This window comes from Rasamsonia byssochlamydoides (assembly GCF_041956645.1).
Source record: "Rasamsonia byssochlamydoides strain NRRL 3658 unplaced genomic scaffold VTN77scaffold_23, whole genome shotgun sequence".
NCBI classification, from domain to species: domain Eukaryota; kingdom Fungi; phylum Ascomycota; class Eurotiomycetes; order Eurotiales; family Trichocomaceae; genus Rasamsonia; species Rasamsonia byssochlamydoides.
In genome coordinates this window covers 299,002-325,370 of record NW_027192406.1, presented here as the reverse complement: position 1 = coordinate 325,370, position 26,369 = coordinate 299,002, and the positions used below count along the sequence as shown (strand labels likewise).

At 49.5% G+C, this 26,369-nt stretch overlaps 11 protein-coding genes across 11 annotated transcripts; 8 read left to right on the top strand and 3 right to left on the bottom strand.

The window, feature by feature from the left end:
* Window positions 1-636: 636 nt before the first annotated feature.
* On the top strand, window positions 637-2,170 carry VTN77DRAFT_3395 (uncharacterized protein; the record flags this gene model as incomplete). Its single annotated transcript, XM_069419338.1, has 2 exons — window positions 637-812; window positions 943-2,170. The coding sequence occupies 2 exons, from the start codon at window positions 637-639 to the stop codon at window positions 2,168-2,170; spliced, it is 1,404 nt and encodes a 467-aa protein (XP_069278664.1).
* A 637-nt stretch (window positions 2,171-2,807) lies between these two features.
* VTN77DRAFT_3394 (uncharacterized protein) lies at window positions 2,808-4,923 on the bottom strand (the record flags this gene model as incomplete). Its single annotated transcript, XM_069419337.1, has 3 exons — window positions 2,808-3,285; window positions 3,342-3,631; window positions 3,685-4,923. 3 exons carry the CDS (start codon window positions 4,921-4,923, stop codon window positions 2,808-2,810), a joined length of 2,007 nt encoding a protein of 668 aa, XP_069278663.1.
* A 1,954-nt stretch (window positions 4,924-6,877) lies between these two features.
* Window positions 6,878-8,697, top strand: VTN77DRAFT_3393 (uncharacterized protein; the record flags this gene model as incomplete). Its single annotated transcript, XM_069419336.1, has 2 exons — window positions 6,878-7,212; window positions 7,272-8,697. The coding sequence occupies 2 exons, from the start codon at window positions 6,878-6,880 to the stop codon at window positions 8,695-8,697; spliced, it is 1,761 nt and encodes a 586-aa protein (XP_069278662.1).
* Window positions 8,698-9,376: 679 nt separating this feature from the next.
* On the top strand, window positions 9,377-10,858 carry VTN77DRAFT_3392 (uncharacterized protein; the record flags this gene model as incomplete). The annotated part of the gene is made up of 3 exons (XM_069419335.1): window positions 9,377-9,446; window positions 9,550-10,426; window positions 10,483-10,858. 3 exons carry the CDS (start codon window positions 9,377-9,379, stop codon window positions 10,856-10,858), a joined length of 1,323 nt encoding a protein of 440 aa, XP_069278661.1.
* A 726-nt stretch (window positions 10,859-11,584) lies between these two features.
* On the top strand, window positions 11,585-12,412 carry VTN77DRAFT_3391 (uncharacterized protein; the record flags this gene model as incomplete). The annotated part of the gene is made up of 1 exon (XM_069419334.1): window positions 11,585-12,412. One exon carries the CDS (start codon window positions 11,585-11,587, stop codon window positions 12,410-12,412), a length of 828 nt encoding a protein of 275 aa, XP_069278660.1.
* Window positions 12,413-12,715: 303 nt separating this feature from the next.
* VTN77DRAFT_3390 (uncharacterized protein) lies at window positions 12,716-13,308 on the bottom strand (the record flags this gene model as incomplete). Its single annotated transcript, XM_069419333.1, has 5 exons — window positions 12,716-12,745; window positions 12,827-12,858; window positions 12,919-12,979; window positions 13,052-13,130; window positions 13,277-13,308. 5 exons carry the CDS (start codon window positions 13,306-13,308, stop codon window positions 12,716-12,718), a joined length of 234 nt encoding a protein of 77 aa, XP_069278659.1.
* Window positions 13,309-13,711: 403 nt separating this feature from the next.
* VTN77DRAFT_3389 (uncharacterized protein) lies at window positions 13,712-16,267 on the top strand (the record flags this gene model as incomplete). The annotated part of the gene is made up of 1 exon (XM_069419331.1): window positions 13,712-16,267. The coding sequence occupies one exon, from the start codon at window positions 13,712-13,714 to the stop codon at window positions 16,265-16,267; it is 2,556 nt and encodes an 851-aa protein (XP_069278658.1).
* Window positions 16,268-17,380: 1,113 nt separating this feature from the next.
* VTN77DRAFT_3388 (uncharacterized protein) lies at window positions 17,381-18,616 on the top strand (the record flags this gene model as incomplete). Its single annotated transcript, XM_069419330.1, has 3 exons — window positions 17,381-17,577; window positions 17,629-17,804; window positions 17,868-18,616. The coding sequence occupies 3 exons, from the start codon at window positions 17,381-17,383 to the stop codon at window positions 18,614-18,616; spliced, it is 1,122 nt and encodes a 373-aa protein (XP_069278657.1).
* A 1,209-nt stretch (window positions 18,617-19,825) lies between these two features.
* VTN77DRAFT_3387 (uncharacterized protein) lies at window positions 19,826-20,420 on the top strand (the record flags this gene model as incomplete). The annotated part of the gene is made up of 3 exons (XM_069419329.1): window positions 19,826-19,889; window positions 19,960-20,240; window positions 20,313-20,420. 3 exons carry the CDS (start codon window positions 19,826-19,828, stop codon window positions 20,418-20,420), a joined length of 453 nt encoding a protein of 150 aa, XP_069278656.1.
* Window positions 20,421-20,952: 532 nt separating this feature from the next.
* Window positions 20,953-21,559, bottom strand: VTN77DRAFT_3386 (uncharacterized protein; the record flags this gene model as incomplete). The annotated part of the gene is made up of 4 exons (XM_069419328.1): window positions 20,953-21,019; window positions 21,109-21,211; window positions 21,291-21,396; window positions 21,473-21,559. The coding sequence occupies 4 exons, from the start codon at window positions 21,557-21,559 to the stop codon at window positions 20,953-20,955; spliced, it is 363 nt and encodes a 120-aa protein (XP_069278655.1).
* A 1,483-nt stretch (window positions 21,560-23,042) lies between these two features.
* Window positions 23,043-24,138, top strand: VTN77DRAFT_3385 (uncharacterized protein; the record flags this gene model as incomplete). The annotated part of the gene is made up of 2 exons (XM_069419327.1): window positions 23,043-23,873; window positions 23,923-24,138. 2 exons carry the CDS (start codon window positions 23,043-23,045, stop codon window positions 24,136-24,138), a joined length of 1,047 nt encoding a protein of 348 aa, XP_069278654.1.
* Between the last annotated feature and the right edge of the window lie 2,231 nt (window positions 24,139-26,369).

Below are 26,369 nucleotides of genomic sequence, written 5' to 3'. Positions count from 1 at the left end.
ATTTGAATATTCTGTAATTATCTTCCTATCTTGGTATGTGAAGCTGGAAACCTCGAGCTAAGTCATCTGACAGCCGAAGGCTAACCTGCTTCAGTTTTGTTTAAACATGAACCAGCAGGGTACTATCATTTCCTGGGCGCAGCATGCATCCGGGAATGGAATCGACCCTCTGCATGATTTTGTGACTTGTGTGACTTATACAGCTCTTTTCTTGTATTGTATGATCGTCCTTGGACTGTTATCTAGATATCACATAGAGGGCTGGCTATGGGTGGTGAATTTTATGGATAGAATAGCGAAGTTTCTACTCTTGTATCTTATTTTCATCTAAGCTAAACTCCTTGCTCGGCATCTACTAGGCACCTAATCAAAGCGTGTTTTGATTGTGTTGAACTATAACATTAATAAACAGCACGGCGGTGATAGGCAGGCGGGCGGTCTGGTCTTGGCATTATTTATCCTGCATGTGACTGCCTGCGGAGAAGAACTCCGTCTTAATACGTCTAGAACCAGTCGACCTGTTTCTTGCTCTCTCTATTCAACCGACAGTGATGTTCTGAAAGAGCTTTCGCCATCACTCCAAGCTATTTCCTCCTGACTTGCCGCAAGGCAAGAACGAGAGAGTGAGACGAGACAATGGACCGCATCTGGAGGCTAGTCGCCCCTCGTGCGGCCTACGAGCCGCTCGAAAATGACGAGGTGAACGCTGGCGAGCGCACGGCTGCGGATGGCGAGCAGCGGCGGATAACTCCATTTTCATGGATTGCATACTCGGTCTTTCTACTACTGGGTGTAGCGATGTTGTGGGCGTGGTATGTTCGAACCTCACTGGCCTCCAGTCGGTGGACATGCAGATCAGATAACTCAACCACATTGGAACGGTTGACAGACAGATACTCGCTGCTCTGTTCGTTTTATCAGAACTAATATCTTGCTATTCAGGAATATGTTCCTCGCTGCAGCACCATACTTCCACCGTCGTTTCCACCCGAGCGAATGGGCCGTGAAACACTACCAGCCATCCATCCTCTCTGTCTCGACGGTGACGAACCTCGGCTGTGTGTTGGTCCTCGCAAAGCTGCAGAAGAATGCCTCCTATCCGAAACGAATCGCGGCGTCTCTCGTCCTCCTCATCGTCGTGTTTACACTTCTGGCGTTGTCAACCGTGGCGTTTAAGAACCTCCCCGTTGGGATGTACTTCCTCTTCGTGATGACCATGGTTTTCGGCGCCAGTCTGGCGACGGGCATGAATCAGAATGGCGTCTTTGCGTACGTCTCGGGTTTCGGAAGACCGGAATATATCCAGGCGATCATGGCCGGCCAGGGGGTTGCCGGCGTCCTACCGTGCATCGTGCAGATACTCTCCGTCCTCGCAGTCCCGGAGAGAGAAGAGAAAGGTAGTCCGGAACAGCAGGAATCGTCCAAATCGGCTTTTGCCTATTTTTTCACCGCAGCTGTTGTATCCGCTTTGGCCTTGGCTTCTTTCCTCTACCTTGCGAAGCGGTCGTCCCGCACGTTGACCAAGGCGTTGCACGATGAGGATAATAGGGTCGCCCAGGAAGAGACCCCTCCTACTACTACTGCTACCCCTTCGGACGATCCTACCAAGCCTCCTCAGAACAAGTCCTTTGGACTGTGGAGACTGTTCAAGAAGTTGCAGTGGCTGGCTCTCGCCATCTACCTCTGCTTCACCGTGACTATGGTCTTCCCCGTTTTCACGGCGGAGATCGAGTCCGTACAAGACCCGTCCAGTCGCTCGCGGCTCTTCGAACCAGCCATTTTCATACCCCTGGCATTCCTGTTCTGGAACACAGGCGACCTGCTCGGCCGCCTATCCGTGCTGATCCCGCCGCTCGCGGAAGTAACTCGGTATCCGCGCGCGCTATTCGCGCTCTCCGTCCTGCGGTTGATATTCATCCCGCTGTATCTTCTTTGCAACATCCGCGGCAGGGGCGCTTCCGGTCCCGAAAACAGCGACTTCTTCTACCTGGTCGTCGTGCAGCTGGGATTCGGCCTGACGAACGGCTTCCTGGGTAGCAGCTGCATGATGGGCGCGGGGAGGTATGTCTCTGTCGACGAGAGGGAAGCTGCAGGGGGTTTTATGAGCATGATGCTGGTGGCTGGGTTGACGACGGGGAGTCTGCTCAGTTTCTTCGTGGCGAGCGCATAGAGCACGGCAAATAATCTCTGGATTTTGTTTTTCTTTTCTTCGGGTATAATATAATATACGAAGTCGACGGCCATAACTAACTACTAACGTGATCAGCATAGGATAGCATAGCGTATTATTGTCGTGTACATTTTTTTTTCGTTTCGTTTTGAGCAAGTCATTTATTTCCATCGCATAGCATAACATAGCGTAGCATTTCGGGAGTCATATACTAACTACCTGGTCTAATATATATATAATACAGCTAATCAATTAATTAAAGAATACCTACTTTTCTCCAAGGTTCTAACCTTTCTTTCTGTTTGCGGAGATTTCGTAATGCATTCGACTCCGTAAATCAAGGGCCTTGAGAGAAGAAGGATCTCTCTCTCGAGTACGATAGGTAAATTAGTATCTCTGATTAGATTATGTATTCTGTTCCAGTTTAAGAATCAAGGAAGCAAGTCTATATTTATACCACGCCATTCCCTGATATGCCACATGATACAATGCAATACATGCGATGCGATGAAATACAACCACAGCAAGACGGAAATAAATCTATATCCCCATAACATAACATAACACCACGCAAGAAATATACAAAACATCTACACCAAATGCAAGCAACAAGAATTAAAGGCTGGTTCTGGTTCTGTCACGACAAGAAGAAATCCCTCTCGTCCAGCCACCGCTGATCAATCGCGTAGGCCACCAGATCCGCTGCGCAGCACATGTCGTCCCGACCGTGCTCCAGGTCGAGAAGCTCCAGGACTTTGTGAAGGCGGTCGGAGAGTTTTTGCTGGAATGAGGCGATGGTTGCTTTGGCTTGGTCGTCGTCCACCTCGGGATGGGAAGCGATTGCTTCTTTCTTTGGGGTCTTTGTATCGGACCGTAACGACGAGGAAGCTGGCTGTTTGTTTCCCTTGCTTGGACATGGTGTGAGGGGCTGTCGCAAGGGTTGCTGGCGAGTGCTGCCGCTGGGTTCTGGCGTCTTCATATGTTTCAGTAGGTTCTTAAGGAGGAATAGTAGCCATATGAGGTTCGTCTTGGGGGTGTATTCGGCCCAGATTCCTGGGATGGAGGGTGGTTTTTCTGGGTCTAACGGATTGCCGGTATATACTTGGCTACGCATGCTAGATTTTTCAGTCAGCTTTGCTCCCAACGCGTTGAGAAAATTGAGACAACGTACTATCTGTATGTGTTTCGCAGCAGAATCTCATCCTCATCTCGACCAATCGCGTCAAAGATTTGCTTGCTATCAAGATCGGATGATGCCACCTCGACCTTTGCTTCAGGATCGTCACTCAGTCGTAATTCCGCGCGCGACAGCGAATAGTCGATAATTGTGGTCTCAAGAGAGCTGATACCAAACCCGCTGGACTTCTCCAGATGCTTTATGTCGATTGTAGTGGGTGGATCCATACGGCCATCCGGTCTGGTCGACCTCAAACATATATTTCCCATGTGAAGATCTCGATGCTGTCGCACGATTAGTATTGTATGTTTCTCAGGAAACTAATTCAAGCTCCTACCTCAAAAAGTGCGTATTCCTCTGCCCTTGCCAAGGCCATCGCCACTCCCCAGAAGATGTCATACACTTGGAAGATGGAGGACCAGCCGAACTTCTCGAGCTCGACTCCCGCATCGTCCATTTCCAGGATGGCCCAGAGCTGGTTGTCTGGATAAGCTCTCTTGTTGGCTGGGTTCGGGTTGTAGCAGTCATTCTGGGTCTGTTTGTATGTCATCCACGCTTTCTGGAAAGATTCTGGAAAGCGCCCTTGGACAACATGTACTTCTCTGAACCGCGCAAACCCAGGGATTGGGTCCATCAGTTTCAGCAACTTCACTTCCGCCGCGATTTCATCCACGCGAGTGAATTTCTTCGACCCAGGTCCGTTCTGCGCCCGCAGCGGCACGATCTTGAAGACTCCTTCTCCATAGGCACGCAATTTCGCGAGCCTGGATTTTGACATCTCGCGCTTGCACACGTCCTCCCGAAGCCGGAGCTTGTACACCTCTCCATACGATCCCTCCGCAATCTTCACCACATCAAACGCACTCTCTGAGCGGGCTGCCCAGGAACTGAACTTCTGCACCCCTTGCGATGCAATTGGTGACACGGCCTCATCGAGGATCTGGCGAACGTACGAATTGATCTTTTCATCTTGAATACAGCCTGAAGACAATCGAGTAGCCGGTTTATTCCTCCTTGGCAACCTTTTCTTGGGATCTCTTCTTGACGAGGTGCGCTCTGTTGGAGTGTTGTCTGTTGTCTCAACGCTCGTCTTGACATCAGCTTCCGCGTCCTGCTGAGTCTTGACTGGAGTCTTCAATTCTGTCGTCTCCCGTTTCGGTAATCTATTTGCCATCTTGACCGATATCCGACGATGTTCTTTGGCTGGAGTTGTTGTTGGAGTTGTTGTTGGAGTTGTTGTTGGAGTTGTTGTTGGAGTTGTTGTTGGAGTTGCTGTTGGAGCTTCTTGCTTCCCCCCTTCATCTCTGTCGGGCTTGGATTCGTCGATCTTGATCGCCGCGAGCTTTGCCTCTACCTCTGCCACTGCATCATTCACTGTATTTGGTTTGCTCGTTTTGGCGTGGGGCTTGGCGTCGTCACTCTTGACTTTGAAAGGACTTCCATCGTCCAGAACCGCTCGAGGCGCATTCACTCTCTTCTTCCCGTAGACTTTCTTCTGCGCAACAGTCCGACTTTTCGGTTTTCGAAGTGGAAGAGTGCCGTTATTTGACGCTGCTGGGACTAAAGGGGAGAACATATTGGAGGGGCTATGCGCACGAGGGAATATGTGCGAAGCCAGATTGCACGGCGAAGTCGAGGTCTGAAATCATGCAATTAAGGCAGAAGAAACCTTTCAAAAAACCAGTCAAGCTCCCATGCACACGGTATCGCTATATTCCCAGGAATCCTGCCTGAGATCCGGCTCTGTGAGCTGATCGTGCGCCTTGAAAGGAGCATCTGCGCTTGTAGGGACGGTTATTGATTTCTTTCCGTAACGGGTTTAGCGGATGTTGTTGCTGCGGCGAGGGATTCCCTTCGGAACGGATTAATGTTGCGGCGATGGGACCAATCAGAGTCTCGCACTTCCCTTGGTGCCTTGTTGACTTAGGCATGCACTGGGCACAGGAGATTGGAAAGACAACCTGGTCTAGACTTCTGATGCAGTGATACACAGTTGCGTTCAGAGCTTCTGGACTCGATAGAAATCTATTCTGGCCAGTGCGATGCAGATGATCGGAGGCCTTCCACCCTACAGTACTCGTACTCGTCCTGCAGAACTGAGATACGCCTGAATCCCCGCCAAGTGCATAATTCCCCGCTTTTCTCCTGAGTCATCGCTCTCAGTCGATTGCGGAGTATGGAGTAGTTATCCCGTGTCGATCAGGATGAATGTCGGACTATGGTCTTACGCTGTCTCGTTTCAACTGTTTAGTCTCGACTTGAAAATCTCGCCCCACTTATAATTGTTATGTGTGGCAGCATGATAGACTACAGAGTAGTTAGCTAGCTTGAAACGAGGACATAAAAATGGTTCCAGTGCCGTTCGGTGAGCTTGGCATCGCGTTTGAAACTTTGTATGGTGAATAGGAAGTCTACCAAAGCCCAACCCTGAAATCGAAGAGGGATGATCCCTGCAGTCGTGCAGTGCATTATTATTATTATGCGTAAATAGGCACGTAGGAATATGGTCCACGTCAGTAGTGCGGAGTAGTAGCATGATGCTACTAGCATCGGGAAATTGTTCCTTATCACCGGGGCGCCTTATAATAGGAGTTTATACAGTTGCCAAGTTTGTCCGGTGGCCTGAAACGATGGCCTCAGGCTTCTTGGCTTGCGTTAGGTTGATACAAGTTACAACGAGTATGCACGCAGTGCTCCGCACCATATTGTTGTTCAGGTCGCTTCATTCTCACTTCACAGGGGCCAGGTCTCTGTAACTACAGAGGATTTCAAGTGTTGAATTGTCCGTTTGCGATAATGCCAGCACATTGACATATGAATTGCATTCTTCACGTGATGACTCGGCAAAACATGGATGCCCAATTGAGCCATTATGTAAGTTTATGTAAGTTGCGAGAAGTTTAGATTGGATGGGATTAAGGGTTTCCAATTTAAGAGCTGGAAGAGAATCAGAAATGATCCGCGCACTTTGTACGGAGGAGCTGTTTTGATCGGTTCATGAATGATCATGATTCGAATCGAGGCTTTTGGAGTATAACATGGGCAATGTGTGTGATAGGTAAATAAAAATAGCGAGACGGAAGTGACGTAGTGGGCTAGGTTCCTGCTCTTCCCGCCCGTGCAATTTTTTCCCCCTTTCCTTGTATTCCGGTTCGGATGCCTTTCCCTCAAATAGTCGGCGTTCCTGTTCCGTCTTTTCTAATCGCTTCCTTGAATATCAGCCCTACATCGCCCGATCCATCGGGTGATGCTTGTTTTCTGTCTGTTGTCGGCTGCCTGAGTGCATTGGAGGTGGATGGAGTCGCCCCCTCCTAGTTCTGCAGCTCGTCACGGGAACGATAGGAAAGAGTAGGAATCGCTCTCCGCACGCGATCCATCCCACGACAAATTGAGGCCCTCATCTCGCCCTCGATTTCGGCCTTCGCTTCCAGCGCTCGTCTCCAAGTGCGCCTAGCGCTGCTTTTCAAACGTGAAAAGTGTCTCGAGGGACTTGTCTCGACGTCCCCTCCACGTGAACTCCATGCGTTACGATGGCTTTCAACTTCAACTGGTCGCCGCTGATGGCGGACGCAGGGTTTTACACCCGCGCCCAGGACCTCTTAACAGCCGCCCTCAATAAATCGCCAAAGCCGCCGATCATCGTCGACGACATCATCGTCACTGAACTGAACCTGGGCTCCATTCCACCCGAACTGGAGATCCTCGAGATTGGCGACCTGGCCGAAGACCGCTTTCGCGGCATCTTCAAGATGTCCTACGCCGGCGATGCATTCTTGACTCTCAGGACGCGGGTTCAGGCCAATCCGCTCAATACGTACCTGATGACGAGACCAGCCTTTGCGTCGCCAAAGCCTCTTGCTGCTGCGTGAGTGTGGATGCCGAGCTTCTTCAGGAACGCGCATGACTAACGAAGCTTTCCCACAGGGCTGGCTTAACCATTCCCCTTCAGATTACCCTCTCCGATTTTCGACTGTCGGGTTTTATAATCCTCGTCTTTTCGAAACAGAAAGGGATCACAGTTGTTTTCAGAAATGATCCTCTCGAATCACTCAAGGTTTCATCGACGTTCGACTCGATACCTTTCGTGCGTGATTACCTACAAAAGGAAATTGAAGGCCAGTTGCGAATCTTGTTTATGGATGAACTGCCGGCCATCATCCACCGTCTGTCCTTGCGGCTGTTGGTGCCGGAGTATCGCGATCGCGCAGCAGAAGAGGAGGCCAGCCGAGTGGACAAAGCTTCGTCAGAAGGTCCCGGCCAGGACCCATTGGCCAGTCCGCCTCAGGACCCGGTGGACTCCTTGGGAAATGCCCTGAATCCTTCCGAAATAGCATCATTGTCGTTGGACTCCGGCGTCGAAATCCACTCTTTGTTTTCGCAAAAGAATTTATTGCGCCTGGCGGCGTTGACGGACTCACAACGCACCTTGTCGTTGTTCACACCTTCCATCCAGGAAGTTGTGTACAGGGCATGGACCGGTCCGTCAGAGCAAGGAGAAAGTCCTGCAGCTTTGACATCGTCGCTGAGTCCATCGCTGTCCCGGACTCATTCGCATGTGGGCTCACTTCATTCATTCGTTGATAATGCAAGCACCATCTCCATGCAAAGTCGGGGATCTGGATCAGTTCATAGCTTCAGTGGGTCTGGATTGAGCTTGGGTTCCGGGCGTCATTCGAAGGCGCATGCCAGGAAACGAAAGAAGCGCGTGGTCGACTTACGCCGTCCGAAGACCACCGACGATATGGAGAGCATGAGTGGAGAGAGCGCTTACACGGAAACTACTACGAGCGCTCCCACCGTTTTCTCCTCCCCACCAAACATTTCAGATGAGAAGAACGACGACCCTGTGACTCCTCCTCTATCTCCTCAGAGGACTGGACGGCTACCCACCATCCATGAGCGACGAAGTCTGAGCGGCAGTCTTCCCATGCAACCAGGCCGAACTCTGCCTTGCCGGGTGATCCCTGTTGACTTCATCTCGGAGTCCGCAGAGGCATCATCATCTGCGCCAGTTACAGACGCGTCTGAGCATCAGCGTGCTTCCGCCCAAGGTTTGGACCCTGAAGCGACGCCCCTCAGCTCTGTCCTCCAGCACGCACAATCGTCACATCCTTCGGAGAAGCGCGACATCGCGTCCTCAGCTCCAACGCGACCTCTTCCCACCTGTGCACTACCATATATGGACATGCCCCCAAACAGTGGCATCGTGGAGCAGGCGTGGATTATGAAGATGGCCGGGGAAATTGCGCGTCGAATACAAGAGGAGAAATCCTCAGGCTCCAACCAGTACGGCAACTTCTGGGAAGGCCACAGCCGAGAGGAGATGCCTCCTCCAGCGTATGGCCAGTGAGCTGTTGCCTGCGGGGGAAAAAAAATCCATTTCTTTCATTTGTGGTATTTGTCTCTGTCTTTCGGAAAAACCAGTTCGTCTTCTGGTCAGACTATGCCTGGTTGCAGAATTTTACGACCGTTACGACGTTATGGGTTTGGGAGCGCTTTTACTTTTTTTTTCAATCCTCCTTGTTGACTTGTGAGCGGTATGGGTTTTCTGTTTTATTGGTATCTGGGTGGATAGCGGTATGGTTTCTATTTCTATTTTTTTGAGATACCATCGGTCTTGGGAATTCTGTTGCCAGTTTTTGTTGATCTGACTGGGAGACTCTCTGGTATTTGTTGAGCGATTGGGCGTACTTTATCGTGCTTTTAACGACCCCTCTCCGTGTGAGATAGACTCGTCTCTCGTTGGTTTTCTTTTGTACATACAAGTTACTTTCTGAGCGAGTTCAATTGTCATTTTCTAATACTTGAACTTTGGTATGTATCGTAGGGTTTCCGGCCGCCAGAGTTGAGTCGCGTCTAGTGCGGAATCGAAATGAAGGTACTTATCGATAATCGGACTAGTCAAGCTCGGCCTCGCCGCCGCGACCTCAACACTTTCGTCTTCCCTCCTCCACCCCAGCGCCACGTTGCGATATCCCCCGATCGTGGGTTGAAGGAGGACTCAGGTGGTAAAAGACTTTCCGATCGCGATGGCAGGAGTGTTCAAGAACGTGTTTGGCGGGGCGTCCCCATCCCCAGCTCCAGCGAAGCCAGATGATGGTGAGTCTTGGTTTTTTTGCATGTCCTTGTGAACGACCAATTGCTTCGATTGGAAGCGTTTGAATGCTGAACTAACATGATATTTCCTTTCTTAACATGGCAGACTTTGCCGATTTCGCTGGTGCTCCCGATCCATCGCGATCCCCTCTGTCGGTCGCAGGGTCCGCTCCGTCGCCGGCTGTGTCGACACCAGCAGTCTCTGGCGTACCATACACGAAATGGTACCGGGTGTGGGAGCGGACTACTCCCCGGGATTTCTTGCAAGAGGCCTTTATCCTGCCCTTCCTTGTCCTGATCTTTGCGTTTCACTTCTGGGGCACGCGCAAGAACAGGAGCAAGGCCAAGGCGTGGGCACAGGCTCATGCCCCGGTCCTCCAGAGCGAATTTGCGGTGGTCGGGTTTAGTGGCATTCGCAAGGCGACGACCACTGACTCAGTGTCGGCTGAGCTGATCGACCCAGAGACCCTGTTGAAGGAGAAGACTGCACAGGATTTCCAGTCCTACGCGACCGGCCGGCAGAACGTTGCCTTCCTGGATGTCTCGATTAAGCTGCTCAAGCGCTACAATCCCATCATTTTCCTGATGGACCACGTCCTCAGTCTCTTCTTCGACAGCTGGCCGCAACCGGTTGAGAGGTTTGAGGCGACGGCATACGCTTTTGATGGCAGGGAAAAGGATCTTGTTCCGGTTCCTGCAGGGGATACTAGCTCTATCAAAGTTCCCAATTCGACCTACGACGGCTTCATTTGGGCCGTGGTACACAAGAACCAGATGCGCAAGTTCCGACAGGAACGCTACGACGCCTCCCTAACCTTTACCAAAGACAACTCCAAGCTTCCGAGCTGGGTGACGGTCATGAGTGAGAGTGCGGAAATCACTGAGCATCTGCTCACTCAGGATCTTGCCAAGGCCATCGAACAGGCTGGTGATGCGTTTGAGTACCTGATTATTACGGACCAGCCTGTGGACAAGCCAATGAAGTATGTGTGATATGATCTGTGTCTTGGCATGCGTCGTATGCTGACGACTTACCCAGAATCGAAGAGACGACCCCCAGAAAGCGCGTTCAAATTTCTCTTCGTCTCCCGTCTTCCTCTTCCGGCTATGCGTCAACTATGCCTCTGTTCAGCGTGTTTCTCCGTCTCCCCGACGTGCTGGTGTCTACAGCACATTTCCGACCGGAGGTGATGCGCAAGCTGCGCAACACTCGTGAGGATGAGATTCGGCGCATTCGCAAAGCGGAAGAGGAAGAGAAGGCCGAGGAGCGCAAGCTCGCCGCGGAGAAACTCAAGAAGGAAGAGCGGGAGCGGATGCTGCGTAACATGAGTGCCGAAGAGCAGCGCAAGTACCTGGAGCGCGAAAAGGAGAAGGAGCAGAGACGGTTGCTCAAGAAGAACACCCGGCGGGCATGATTCCCGACTTTGCGTTGTGTGTACTCTTCTACTCCTTACTTTTAATTCCTTCAGCTTCAGCTTCAGCTTCGAGCTTGTATTGATAATATTTCCAAAGGCAAGATTTAAAAGGGGGAAGATAGAAGAAAATGAAGTCAATGAGTATAATATAAACGAGTGATGTATATCAACCATCTCTTTGCCTGTCTCCTGGGGTCTGAGAACAAAGACACATGTACTGTATACATCGTCCGCTCTATAGGCGCAATGATCCCGAAGGAGTATTATTCTAACACTACCTGTGTACGTGGGCTCGGCTCTTGGCACTCAAGTCCCAACTCCCAACTTAATCTAGATGATCGGAATTCCGGGGTTCTTATTGTGGGTGGTTGTCGTCACCGTTTCGGAGTTCCGACGATAAGGTGGAGCTTGATAATTATGGTTTACAGGTATTTACATTGACCACGATACTTTATATATAGAGCTGCAGCTCAAGAAGTACTCTCTAACTTTCTTCCATTGACTGAATTCTAGGTCATTCAATTGTTTTTTTTTCAAGCACACCTACCACTCACTCACTCACTCACTTAGGTCATTTGCTTAGCTACCTATATAGTAAGTCAAGTCATACTGCATGCGCAACGTCTTTCGTCAAACCCAACCAACGACACAAGTCAAATTTTACATACTGCCTCTAATACAAAAAGGCAGGACAGGGGGAGGAGACACCTACTTAATTAAACAAACATGTCAACCCAACAAGAAAAACCCTCCTCAGTCTACGCCTCAGACCACAACCCCGCCACGATCCGCACGCATCAATGGCGCACGGCCGCCAATTCCGCGGCCTACCTCCTGCCCCATCTCAAGCCGGACATGACCATCCTCGACGTCGGCTGCGGGCCCGGCACCATCACCGTCGATCTCGCCCGGCACGTGCCGGACGGGTACGTGATCGGGATCGACTACGCGGACAAACCCCTCGCCCCTGCGCGTGCCCTAGCGGAGGAAAAGAAGATCACGAATGTGACGTTCACCGTGGGCGATGTGCTCTATCTCGATGCGTATGCGGATGATAGTTTCGATGTGGTGCATGCCCATCAGGTGCTGCAGCATGTGCCGGACCCTGTGCGCGCGCTGCGGCAGATGCGCCGCGTCGTTAAGCCTGGTGGTATCGTGGCCTGTCGCGAGACGGCTAGTATGCTCTGGTACCCGCGCCTCGAGGGCCTGAGTGCCTGGCACGACATCTACCAGAAGGTTGCCAGGGGCATGGGCGGGAACCCCGACCCGGGGTCGTATCTGCATGCCTGGGCTCAGGCCGCTGGGTTTGCGCGCACGGGTATCACCTGCTCTGCGGGTACCTGGTGCTTCAGCGAGCCGGCGGAGAGAGAGTGGTGGAGTAATATCTGGTCGGAGAGGGTTCTCGCGCCGAGTTATGTGGAGAATGCCGTCGTCAAGGGTGGGCATTGCTCTAAGGAAGACCTGGAAAGAATAGCTGAGGCGTGGCAGGAATGGGCGAAGTCGAAGGATGGGTGGTTCACGATCACCCATGGGGAGATAATATGTCGGAAGTAGTGGGGTGTAGAGTTGGAGGTTTCTGCAAGCCAAGAAAAAAAAAGTCAAAAAACAACAGAGCTGGAACGTTAGAAAACCAACAGTCATGACGGTAGACTAGTCGTGCAACACTTTTAGATGATCCCGTTAAACAAGTTGAAGGCAAGGGTAAAAGCGCAAATGTGTGAACCAAGTTCTTCTTGATTGACTCCTCTATCTTATATACACCGCCAAAATCACGTTCCCAGTTCCATGTCTGTCAATAATAGTACATCACCGAGTGACTGACTTTGACGGAGCTGTTCGATTCCAATTTGAAATCGTCTACTCATCACCGAAGAACGTCTTCTTGCCCTATTCAAGTTGTCAGTACCTAGTTCGACATGCCAGTTCTATCATGTAATTGAAGATCCAAGTAAAAGCGCCAAAACTAACCAGAACCAGACGAATCAGGGCGTAGGTGGTGACTGTAAAGCAACGCTGTCAGCAAGTCTCGACAAGAACTGTCCTCCAGATGGTCCACTTACCGAGGGTGGTGCCATAGAATGAGACGTAGTAGGGGTAAAGGATGGCACCGCTTCGTTCAGTCTGCAGATTCGAGAAGAGAATAAATGTCAGAAACACCCTGTTGTCAAGCACCTAAAAAGCAACCTAGCTGACCTTCCACCATTGGCGCTTGCCATCGTGCTGCTGGAAGAGACGCTGGTAGTACGGCACGCGGTTCTCACGGAAGACGAAACTATGGTGAAGAAAGCAATTGATCAGCATTGACAGTCTATCGAGCGTGAAAATCCTCGCGATGACTTCATCCGGTCGACGGAAAAGAAATCCACCACAACCGGACTGTGTGACACCGATCTGGGAGCAACGACGAGATCTACTCACCCAGCGAGCCGAGGAATCGTGCGGGAAACCATCTTTGCAAGCTTTGGGAAGGAAAATCTGGAGGTTCGGAGATGTAGTGGGGGACAATGGCAGGAAGAGCGATGCTGGTGCTCGTGATGCTGTGTCGGATGAGGTTCGACTTCACCTTGTCGGGAATCTCTCGGCCCGCTGTCAGGTCACCGTATTAGGCGGCGGGCATTAACAGTCACGTGATTATTAAACTGTAAACAATGCAAACTGCTGCTGCTCAAGCTAACCTGTTGGGGAATAGCCAACATGAGAATGGTTCTGGTTCTTGACATTGACAGGCAGCCTGCAAGACCTCGTCGCATCTGGTGAGATTGATTGTTTGATTTATCATTTATGCTCGATGCACTATTATAAGAATGTTTGATCCCCTCCGCAACCATTCCCATTCGCCGCTCGCTACGTCTGATGCGCCCGGCTCTGCTGCGGCTCTTGAAGAGGCCGTCAGCTGTCTACTTCTTAGGCGATCTTGTCTCCAGCCCCTTGGGCATTGAGCAATTGGATGTCAGTCGCCGATGCATCCAGTGCCAGATACGTCGGGAGCACAGGAGAGCGGCTTTTCGCGAAGATATCGCCCTTTCCGATTCTGGAGTCGACTCGACTGTTCAACAAACCCGGCCTGATCACGAAGTTGCGTCCAAACTCCATGTTTACGATATCACACCTACAGGAAAACAAAATTCTATTTCTTTCATATCAAATCAGCCATATTTATCTCAACAAGAGCAAAATCACGAGGAGCATTGGGTGCTGGACCCTGACAGACTTGAATACGAATCCGATGTGGGCCATCTGAACGACATCGGAACCCGGTTAGTAGATGATCCGAGTCGGCGGAATGATTTCGCACTATGGGAAGAGCTTCTTCGATACCGACAGCGCCATTATGGGGAGAAGGGCACGTTGGATATCTGGGAAGGCCTGACACAAAGAGTGGATGGCGTGGACCTGCCTGTTGAAGGGGAGCAGGCGGATTTCTTCTGGCAGAGCTTCGTCGAAGTGGGATTGACAAGGGAGCAGGTCTTAGATGACCTAACGGACTATGCATGGGAGCTCTGGAGAAGGACTGGAAGGCGGTGGCCTCGATTCCATGAAGCAGTTGTCGGTGGATATCTGGACCGCGGTCTGCCAATGCAGGCCGTCCGTTGGCACCGCAGACTTCAAAAACCCCATCTGTCTCATCCAAATGACATCGTGCGTGTTTTTGATCAGGCATTGTCCTGTGAGCCTCGGCATTGCGCCGGTTCGTTCCTAGCCTGTGGAAACGAGCGAGTTGACAGCTCACGTCCAGGTTTGCAGGCCTTCAAGGATATGTGTCGAGCAACTGAAGGTCACAGAATATACAATGTCGTTATTCCGGCTCTAATAAACAGGGGCCGACATGTGGACGCTCTCTTGATGCACGAGTTCCTCGTCAAGCGTCAGGACCTACCTCCCAGTTTTGAAGATATGAGGCCGTTGCTGGAGTATGCGCAACACGCTCAGCTCCCGTCTAGCAAGAAATTCAAGGAAGATATTAAAAGGATCAGAAAAAATCTGATAGACCTGCGAAGGAAACTCGCGCCTCCGGATAGCCAAGATACAGATTCTAGAGACCAGCCTCAGCCTGAGTCAGGAGAAACCGCAACTGAAGAGGAGAAGGGCGAAAGTGGTTGGATGCAGGAGAAGCCTTTCAAAGACGAGTTTGGAGCGCGACTCTTTGCTACAAAGGCTCTCACCTTGGACATGATCATCAGTGGTCTACAAATGTTCGGGGTTCCGGCCATTGGACCGCTTTCCCTCAGGGAGATGGCATTGAGGGCAAACGGGTCAAAAGACATCTTGGAGAAAATTGCGACGCTTCGCAAGGGCGGCATTGCTATACGCGACTCGGCTTTCTCGAGACTGGTTGAAAGACTGGCAGCGGAGAATAGAGACATCATGCTCCAGGATCTGCTTCACAGTGACCAGCACCCAGATGTGCTTGAAGATGCAGATTTGCAGGAATCTCTTTTGGTTTCATACTACATGGCTCGAGATTGGCGGCAGTACAACCTCACACTGACTATTCTTGGCGACATCTCCGAAGATGGACCCGACTTGCTTAACGTCCACTTTCGCAAGCACATTGCGGCCGAAGAATGGAGGGCTGCCTTGGCGACCGTGGATGAGATTCATCGGAATGGAAAGATGCTCTCGAACAGGAGCATTGATTTCATGATTGAGCATGTACTCACGCCACGGGTTCCAGGGAAAGCTCCCCACCCGAAGCGCCGTCATCAACCTGTTAATGAGGAGGCTTTCCTGATTCGAGTTCTTCAACAAGTCGCCGAGTTTGGAGGAAAGGTCAAACCAGAATTGTGGCTCGAAGCGTTGAAGCGGCTGGGGATGGCCACTTTCTGCCGTTGGGATGAAATCCGGAACCTGTGCTTGTGGCTTGCGAAGCATTATGCGGGAAGTGAAAACCCGCTGATAGCTCGCTCGAACCCCGGAAAAGCTATGGAGGGCGCCGATCTGGCAGAGCACAGAAGCATGCTGCGCCGTGTCTTCAACCCTCAGATGCAGATGGCCCTCGTCGCATGGGGATTTAAACTGCGACCCGCCACCAAGAAGCAGAAGAGGTATGAGATCCCAGGCGCAGAGGGTCAAGACCTGGTGCCTTGGGTCCGGGGACTGGTGCTCCTCCGCGAACTGCAACAACGAGGCGTCTCGATCTCGCCGGCCCTGGTTCGTCGGGCATGTCGACAACGCTTGGCGGTGCTTTTCGGCCGTCCTCGATACTCGAATCGACGTTGGAACCGGCTGTTGCGGCGGGAAAACCCTTATGATGCTTCACGAGTGGTGGGCGACTTGATCAAGGTCTGGGGTCCGTCACTGTTCGGTGGGCAGGAGAAGGACGACCTGCAAGGATTAGTCAATCCACCGAGCCCTTCCCGTTCGCTGCGGAGGAGTCGAGCTAACCAGTTGTGGGCAGCCCAGTTTTGAAATGTGGTGCATATGATATATACTGTACAGTATAGCTATATGAAATTGAAGATAATGATACCCTAATGCATTTTTTTTTAAAAAAAAATATTACTTCCAGATTCTGTAGCAGCTACTACCTCAGGTACTGAAGATTTTTACTTTTTCATGCACCTACCTCGAGAGATAAAATACTACCTATTGTTTTCCGATCAAATCTCCTCTAATTAAAAGAATGATAATCTGTTAATTAACTGAATCGATAGAGGTGATCTCCAACATCTGAGAGAGTCCAACAAAGGACTCTGTAACTATTCTACAAATGGATAGATAATTCGGCTAAATGATGACGTGAGGATCATTCGTTGCCAAAGCGACAATGCGAGCTGACGATCTACTTAAATTAAACACTGGGTCGATGCAGACATGCAGGCTGCAGCCCGTGCGCCTATCGTCAAGATCGGCATATATTTAATGTAGTACGATATCAAGAAGCTGCATCGTAACCAGAAAGAGCTGTATCTCCTGCAATTGCATTAACTATTAGCTTCCTCCGGAATAAGAATCCGCTTCGCTATTATTTAGGATTATGACAAGGCGCAAGCGGGAGCAGCGGGACGAGCGCCACGAGCCACGCGTCGTCGAGTCCTATTCTTAGCACTGCACACGAGACATGCACTACATCGCCAATCATGGAGATCCTTTGTCTCAAAATGCTCCACTGCCGCGGATCTCAGACGATCTCGACAGTGGAAGTCACACAATGGGTGGCTCAGACCTCCCCCCAGGGTCGTTGACAACGGTCGCCGGACCTTTCTTGCAGGCTGAGCCAGGCTCGCAGGCTGTGCCGGTTCAGTTGATTATTACTGTTCTGTTTATCTTCTGCCTTTTCCCAACCTTTCTTTGTCCTTGTCCTATCTCTATCAATCCTTTATTTTACGCTGAGCCCGGATCCTGAGGCTCTATTGATCTAGACCGGTCGCTCCTGAGCCTCCGGAATATTGATTCGCTGTCTACGAGTTTTGTATCTTATGGGCGACCCTGGTGACTGACGTTTAACCTGGGACAGACTGCCAACTTCTCAGGCATCATTTATCGATTTCTCCGGCCATCACAGCTTCCCCACCGTCCAGCATGCTTGGACTCAGCTTGTTTCCCCTCCTTCTCCTCCCATTCTCCTCTGCGTCGGTGCTGGCGCCCCGCAACTCGACCGCGTGTAATAACTCGCCCAGTCTGTGTGACAAGTCGTATGGGGAGATCACGCATCTGGGTGCACATGACAGCCCATTTTTGCGGGATGCATCCACTGATTACTCCACCTCGGGGAACCAGTGAGTCTAGTCTACTTTACAGCTATGTATGCCTGCATGCTGACTATTCAGGTTTTATAACACTACTGTGCAGCTCTCTGCTGGCGTTCGGTTAGTGACCGCCCAGGTCCACAACAATAATGGAGCGTGGCATCTGTGCCACACCAGCTGTGATCTGTTGGATGCTGGGACGCTGGAGTCGTGGTTGGCGGAAATCAAGACCTGGCTGGACAACAATCCAAATGAAGGTGCGGACAGTTTTCTGTTGTTGAACAGGGCTGTTGCATGGCTCGTACTGACAGTCGTTCTAGTTGTCACCGTCTTGCTGGTGAATTCGGACAACGCAAGCGCGGCCGACTTGAATACTGCCTTTGAAGCGGCTGGCATCGTGAATTACGCCTATAAGCCGACCTTTACCTCCCCGCCTGCGACATGGCCCACGCTGCAGGAGCTCATCAATGCCGGAACCCGGATGATGACCTTCGTCGCGTCCCTCTCTTCCAACTCCGGTGCGGAGTATCTCATGGATGAATTCACCTATATCTTCGAGAACAACTACGATGTCACGGCTGCCTCAAACTTTTCCTGCCAACCCAATCGTCCTTCGACAGTGGAGAACAACATCACTACCGCTTTCTCCTCCGGTCGCCTACCTTTCATGAACCATTTCCTTGATTCCTCGGAAGTTCTGGGCATCGTCGAGATCCCCGATGTCAGCGCCATCGACACGACGAACGGGCAGTCCGGCACGGGCAATCTGCTAACCGCGGCGACGACGTGCAAGAGCCAATACAACGGCCGCCAACCGACCTTTATCCTGGTCGATTTCTTCGACAGGGGCCCTGCCATTGCCACGGTGGACATGCTGAACAACGTCACCGACCCGGTTGGCCGGACTCCTGTTCCAAACACCAACTCGGATGATACCAGCAGCAGCGGCAGCGCGGGTCTGGCCGAACTCGTCAGCCAAGCCAAGAGCGGCAGCAATCCAAGCCTAGGCAATTGGATCTGGGTCGGTGGTAACTGGGGAACTCTTCTAGGAGGCGGCGTTTCTCTTTAATGATAATGATAATTAGCTATCCATGACATCTCAACCTCTACCTCTCTGTGTCCTAGGCTGTAGGATCGGGACGGGTTCTCGTCTATTTGCTGTTTTCCATTTACATCCCATTAGCATAGCGACGGCGCTCGGCGTTTGATTTTGAGTGGTTGTACCGTATTTTATGTGATGACGGTCGGTCCGACATGTCTTATCTCGGTTCATATCTGTCGTTTTATTCGACGGGTAATGTGTTATTGATCCGGTCTGGTTTAATAATGATCTCTGTAGATAGATTGATATATCCATCTGAGGCGAATAGAAAAGCCTCAGTATATTCCTGAAAAAAAATTTTCAAGTGTAGGATTCTTCCTCACCTGAGTACGGACTTGACATATTAGAATCCTATGAGATGACTCCTTTACTCCGTAGGACATCAGCAACTTATATAATTGAAGGTCCAAGGTGGAAACGTTTCCATGGAGTCTACCGTGGATCTACTACAAACCTACCATATATCTATCTACATGGGCCTGGTGCCTAGGTCGGTGCCTACCTAATGAGGTAAGCTGTGTCCAACATCTATCCTCCTCTTTCTTTTTTTTTTCCCTCTCTCTACTAAACGTAAACGTACTCTGCGTGCGAATATGAAGTCCCGGGATCCTCTTCATCCGAACGCCGAGATTGAGGGACCAAGCCCTGTTGCGTTTGTTTGAGCAACAATACCCCGTGTTTTGTGCCAGAAATCTTCCACCCAGCTACAAACAAGAGTGCCATGATATCTAATCTACCCTTTAGCTGCTGGATCTTTTCTGGTTGAAATTTTGAAATTGCAGATGGACATGACGCCTGATACAACTGAACGGAGCTTTAGCTCCTCAAGCACGAATGCCGAAGCCATCTTTCTCGAAATCAGTCGAAGGATTACAGACGTCAACGAGTCCGCTTTCCTGAAGTACGATTCTGTTCCTCCGGATACTGCTGCCTAAGTGGCTGAGTCACTTGATGAGAATGGGTAGATCGAAGCGATATCACATAGGTAGGTAGGTAGTACTGTACTTCCATCGAACTCCAGCTCTGCAGGTGATCGATTTCTGGCTGACATTTCTATTTCTCAACGGCTATCTACAGGACGAACTATAACGCGCTACGCAGGGATTCGGAGTCCTGATCAGGCCACCCTTTATCCATGACATTACTTCTGCTTGGCTTATAAAGGAGGTCTCTAGAATGCTGGAGACGCAATTTCTCAGCACCGCTGAGTGTGAATCGCTTGTTGTCGTGAGCGGCACCAGTGCGTTACTCTGAGGCTCTCTTTATTCCCCCTTTTCCCCGCGCATGCTCACCTGAAGTTACATATGTAGCGTTCAACAGCTTCTCACTGTCCTACACCGGCTCACGTAAAGAGCCAGACCTCTATATCTTACCATACGGCCAGACTCTCCCATCTCTGGTGGGTGAAGCCGGATGGAGCGAATCGCGAGCACAGTTACAACGCGACATGGAACTGTGGCTAAGGGGAGGAGCGGGTGTCGTTAATCTGGTCTTTCTTTCCACGTGGACCAAAAACAACGGTCGAGTTTCTGGAACCTTGGAAGTCTGGGACCTCGATAGGACCGGGAACGCGAGACTTTTGCAGAGTGAGGTAAGTAAGCTATTGTAATCAATCATTTGAGGAAACCAACTACGACGATGGCTGACAATCTCTCTATTCAAGGGTATATTTCCTATCCCTCCACCGCAGCCAACAAGACTGTCAGAGTCACCCGGCGACAGGTTATGGGCGCCGCTTTGCCGCCGCGAGCAACCCAGACGACCCATTTGACATGCCGATTGACAATCTTCGAGCAGTTGCGCGTCGTCTAATCGAGCTGCAAGAAGGACTCATACCTGCCTAGAAATGGCATTTTATTATGATGAAGAGAATGGACGATATCGATTCTTTTCAACAGGTTGTGAGTCTGGAGTCCGCCCGGTTACATCATCCTGTCTAGCACACCCTTAGTGGCAGTTCCATTCTCAGGTAGGATGGTTAGAAGATTTTGCTCCCAGGTAGTGAGAGCTGGTAGAGCCTGAGTTCATATCGCAACTCAGAAATCTTCCAACTCAGCTAAAAAGAGCACTCTTTTTAGCTGTAGGATCTTTTCTGGTTGACAGTTCATAACTCCTAGAAGACTAAGAAATAGAGACAGACCATATAGATCGGAGGCAAATAGAAGACTCAGTTTATTCCCAAAACACCAATGTCTTAAGCCTAGTTAGGTTTACATAGGTATCATAATATACCTCCTTATTAAGTAGGTATATAAAATTGATTAATATCATCTACCGTATCGATTTGTTTTGTTTAGTCTAGTTTACTCCTTTCCCAACAACTTGTTCACGGCAGCCACTTTATCCTCGAATGACTGATGTTTGTCGGTTCTGGAGGATTGTCAATCAATCAGCCCCAAGCAAGAAGCAGAAGCACCTTAGATGCGAAAATAGAAGGAATGTCTGATTTTTTTTCTTACCTCGATCCCACCCGGATATCCGACTGGATTCTGACAATCCCTTGCTGGTGCAGGATGGTATGAGCCTGTCCGATAACCTGGTGAACTTTGTCCCATGGTCCTTCTGTATGTACCATCATCATCAGTTAGTTGATAACCGCTTAGTGATTTTTTTTTCTTTACGCAGATCTAGGATAACGCACCCAACGTCGTCCCAGCAGAATGCATCACATATTTCAGTCCCGATTTCTCGACCAGACGCTGTACGTCGGCGATCTGAGCGGAGACAGAGGGAGAGGCGGTTCCTATCTAGATAGATGAAAAAAAAATTTTTTTAATATACTGAAATTGATTTTTTTTAATAGTGAGGAAGAGACAGACGTACAGGAATCAAACAAAAATCCGCCGTGCAGTGATCCGGTGTGGGGATGTTCTCGATGGAGGTAAAATCAGTAGACGATGAGATCGACATTGTGTCTGTCTGACCAAGTCACTACTCTATCTATTTATTCTTCTTGCTTTCCGTAGCGAGGTGATTATGAATTGATTGATCATGTCGAGTATGAAAGTGATGGAAATGAGATACTATTATAGCGTGGGGTTAGTGTAGTAGATCTGGAGTACCAATGGTAGGACTACAGATTTACATGCTTATGTAAAAACTACGTCAGGAGCTAACTAAGCCATTATTGTCGTGTTTTTCCACTCGTATGGCGTTTAAAATACCCGACAGATACGAACGCAATTCCTATAATACCTAACCCCGGTCAGGCGCTGACTTAAGCTAAGATAGTGCGGTGGTGGGGTCTGACTTAGTATATCCATCGTGGATAGCCAAGTATACCTAAAACCAGTCCTGTCATAGTAAATCTGGATGCTAGATAATCGATGCAGTGAGTTGTAACACGTACGTACAATCCAGTCTAGCTAGTTGTACTGGTTCTTTTCATGACTTCTACCATTCCTGCGCCGTAGTACACCAATGGATACAGTTCTGTAATTTTACTTCATCCGTCTTGGCAGTGATTGGAGGTTGAACGCATTCCTCCTTCCCTGCACATCTTACGATCCGTTCAGCCGGGTCACCACTCACCACAGCTGTCGCCCAGCCTGTCGTTCCTGTTGTTCCACCTCGTGTATTCCCAGAGTTGGGTGCAGCCGGACAAGTGGACATGCTCAAATCTCTCTTTGTCGAGTCACCTGAATAATTCAATCCACGGGTACCCGCCTTCCGCCTGGTTCATCCATTCCATTGCTCACCGCTGGATTGGCAGTGCTGGCATCAACTTTTTGGGCTTGTCCTGTTTCCTCGCGTCTGTCTCTCCTGTGCTTCCCCATGTCTGCCTCGAGGGGTTTGCAGGGTTCCATCTCACTCTCTAAACCCGGTCAAGATCTACTACTATCACTACTCCAGAAGTCTACAGGCCTTGCAGCTGCCCGCAGGTCACTCCATCCCGGTTGGCTGACAACTGCTTAGCTGCATCCTCGCAACTCGCGTCATTTGTTCACTTCTTTCAGTATCAGTGTTTTTCTTTTTCAGTCCTACACGTCTTCGTCTGTTTTGTCCTATTGAACCTTACTGCATTGGGTTTCCGTATGTGACTGATCTTTTTCTGTTCTGTTGCAATCTGGGAGGCTATTGTGCTGTTCCGTTTTCCATCGTCATAGTCATCGCTGTCGTCCAATTGGCAGCATCCGGTGTTTGGTGATTGTGTGTTTGCTAGACTGCCAGTTCACCTCACTTGCATCTAGCATCTGCATGCTTGATTTTAGTGAGGTTTTTTCTGTTCCCATTTCCAATTAAAAGACACAGACAAAGACCTTGAATCGCTTTTTCTGCATTTCACCCCGAAAACTGTTTTTCCTTGTCATTGCTTTTCTCATCACGTCAGAGGTCAGTGAGGCTATGGTCCGTCTCCAAGATCAGCTCTGGCCCAGATATTTCGATCCTCCAGATGACACCCGCTCTCATTCCCGAACTTCCGGCGGGAGTGCAGCTACTCTACCTGGCCGAGGGTGGTGCCAATATTGTCTATCGCATGCTGCTTCCATCCGTTGACATCGCGGCTTCGTCAGAGATCGCACCGACGGCAATCGACGAGCCTGGCCCAGCCGCTCTGCTGGAAGGAAAGCTGCTGCGCCTGCGCAAAGACGTCAAGTACGGGATCCCCTATGAGAAGACAGCACGGAACTTCGACAGCAAAGTCCGTCCGCTATTCAAACCAGAAGAATTGGTCGATCAGACGCTCGTGAGGTTGCCAGCCGGACTCGTTCATCGTTGCAATGAGCAGCTGCGTGCCAACGAGAGGAAGGGTAAACGTCCGGCCAAGCGCCATGGCGTGTACTTGTCCACCACCGAGCATTTTGGCCTGCTTATCACCGATATGACGGATGCAAATGACCTGAGAACCACGGTTGCCGAATTTAAACCGAAGTGGCTGATCCAATCCCCTTCTGCTCCGAGCAACGCCAAACGGTGCCGGACCTGCGCGCTGCGGGAGATGAAGAACCACAAAGCCCTGCAGGCGGGATGCAAAGAAGAGCGGTCTTTTTGTCCACTGGACTTGGTCTCTGACAAGATGGAAGACGTGCTGCGGGCAGTCCGGTTTATCAAAGGGTGTTCTGATCCGCACCGTTTGGCCCGGGCTCTCTACCGGAACAGGACGCTGTTGAAGCTCCGAGAGTATCAGAGAAAATGGAACGATGTGGGACTTGTCAGACATCCAGCGCACTCGAGTGAGATGTCATTCGCGATGACCTTGAGAGACTGTACAATGTTCATCAAGGTGCGTTGCCCTAGTAAATTCAGAGCATAACGAGGCTAACAATCTGCAGATGCCCCCGGATGAAAACCAACCCGTCGAAGTGCGCTTGGGTGACCTCGATCTCAAGTCCGCAGCCGGGGGCAAGGCCCAATACTGGCTCGATATTGAGAACCAGCTCATCCAGGAGGGATGGTATACAGGGGAGAAATCATGTCAGAGTCATAACGAATGCGCTTTGCAGGGAGCGCGTAGAGAACCTCGTCCAGAACCTCGTCCATTGTGGTGAGGCAGTGTCCGCTGATGATTTCGCATTACATCCACCCTAATATTTCACAGAAGGTCTTTTACCATATCTTTCCTCGGGACTGCGTATGTGTATGTACCTGATGATAATAATAATAATAATAATCATCATCATCATCATCATCATCATCAGCATCAGCATCTAACACAGCATCATGCACCGGCACTGTCATCGTTGTCGTGCTTAACCAGGAACAACTGATCGGCCAACTTGGTCAACACAATCATTTCCCGTATCCTTCAAGGCTTACTTGATGTCTGCCAGCAGCTGCTCCGATAGGGCCGCCTGGGGTCGCGAGTAGACATCGATACCTGCGGGTGTGAACAGCGTGCGAGCAAAGTAAGTCACCACCCAGTCTGTCGCCGAAGACTCGCACGCGGCCCCCTGGCCGTACCTACATATAGTCTGTAAGTCGGGGGAAATGACACTCTTTTTGGCGTCAACTTACGCCGCTTTCCACATCTTTTCCCCTCACATGACAAGGACCTTGCTGCTTTTTTTAGTTTAAAAAATTTGGCAAAATTATGCAAGTACATATATACCCTACTAAGAACCCCAATACTTATTAATTATAATATCCTATTTCTTTTTACCCAATATTCTAGACATATTAGTATTATTTATATTATACATTACTAAGAAACCATTCTATCTGCTCTTTTCTTTTTTTAAAAAGAATTTTATCTTTATTTGCTTCTGTCTATAACTATATATTTAAAACTAAATAAATTTAGCTGTGTCTAGGATTTCCCATAGGAAAATGGAAATTCTAAAAGGCGTCCTTTCCATGCCAAGAATTTCCCATAGGAAATCTCATAGGAAATTGGAAATCCTATAGGATTTTCCATGTGAAAATGGAAATTCCTAAGTGTCACAGGTAGTGACACCAACAGACCATCCACAAGGTAGCAAGTACACTCACATAGAGTAGCCACTAACCTGACAGATCTATATCTATGGACTGTCTATACTAGTTAAGGATAATCTATTACTTTATATATAGAAACTTAGTATGTTATATGACTAAGTCCTATAAGTATAAGATCCATTTGCACTTATCCACAAAACCTATATAGGACTTATACTTAGTAAGTGTAAACTATATATTTTTATGGCTTGCACACATAGATCTAAGCTCTGAATATATACTTAAAAAATTTTTTTTTTGGCTGCTTTATGGCCAAACAGGAATTACACACTCAGACTAATAAGGCTAAGTCTATGATTTTTATATAGGTACTCATAGGCTCTGAGTATGAGCCTATTTTTATAAACAGGACTCAGATCTATATATGAGTATATATATAAAAAAAATACAGGGCTCGGCTTGTGAGTGTGAGTGCCAAAACCCCGGTCGATCTCGGCTCACGGCATCCCTACTCTTGCACATCTAATATTGGAGTGGTGGAAATGCCAAAACAGCGGAATTTAGTGGTATATATTCTAAGATAGGAAAAGGCTGTTTTCCAGAATAATATAAAAGAGAGTTGACAGGGAGCCAGTAAAAGAACATTAATATGGGGCACCCTACTCATCATCATATTGTGCCTCTAATCTAACTAATAGATCAAAGGAGGGAAGTGCCGTCAATACTCCAAGGATGTGAGTATTGCTTATCCTTACACGTAGGACAGGGCACTGCAACGTCTGGCTTTTCTACTGAATGCCTCTGCCGACATACCTCGATGCTCTCTTGGCAAAGGAATGGAATGAACCTCTGACTTTATGCATTGGTCTATAGGTATATATGTTCAAAATTGGGACAAGGGGGAAAAAAAAGCCTAACCTGACATTTATGTCGAAAAGTTGCTCTGCCTCCAGTGTAATTGCAGTTTTGCCCATGTTGTCAGCACGCAGTTCACTATGTGCCAACCGTTCTATTCTTCTAAGGTGCGCTTTTTGCTATTTCCAGATGGCATGACAACAGGGAGAAATTCAAGAAATGCATTCGGAATATATTGCCATAATTTTGGTAAAGATCGATTATTTAGATATGACGTTCATCTGCCTATTCAGTACATGCATACAACTACGGCCCAACTGCGCTCCTAAGGGGACCTGATTCTTAATAAATCCATGATGGGGGCAACAATCAGACCCACAAGGCTGAACTATTACGGCGACAATAGCTATTGTGCTCTCTATCGATGTCCTCAGCCATGCTGCATGGGCATACGGCCAGTCAGCTCCATTTGAATCGAATTCGGCATCTA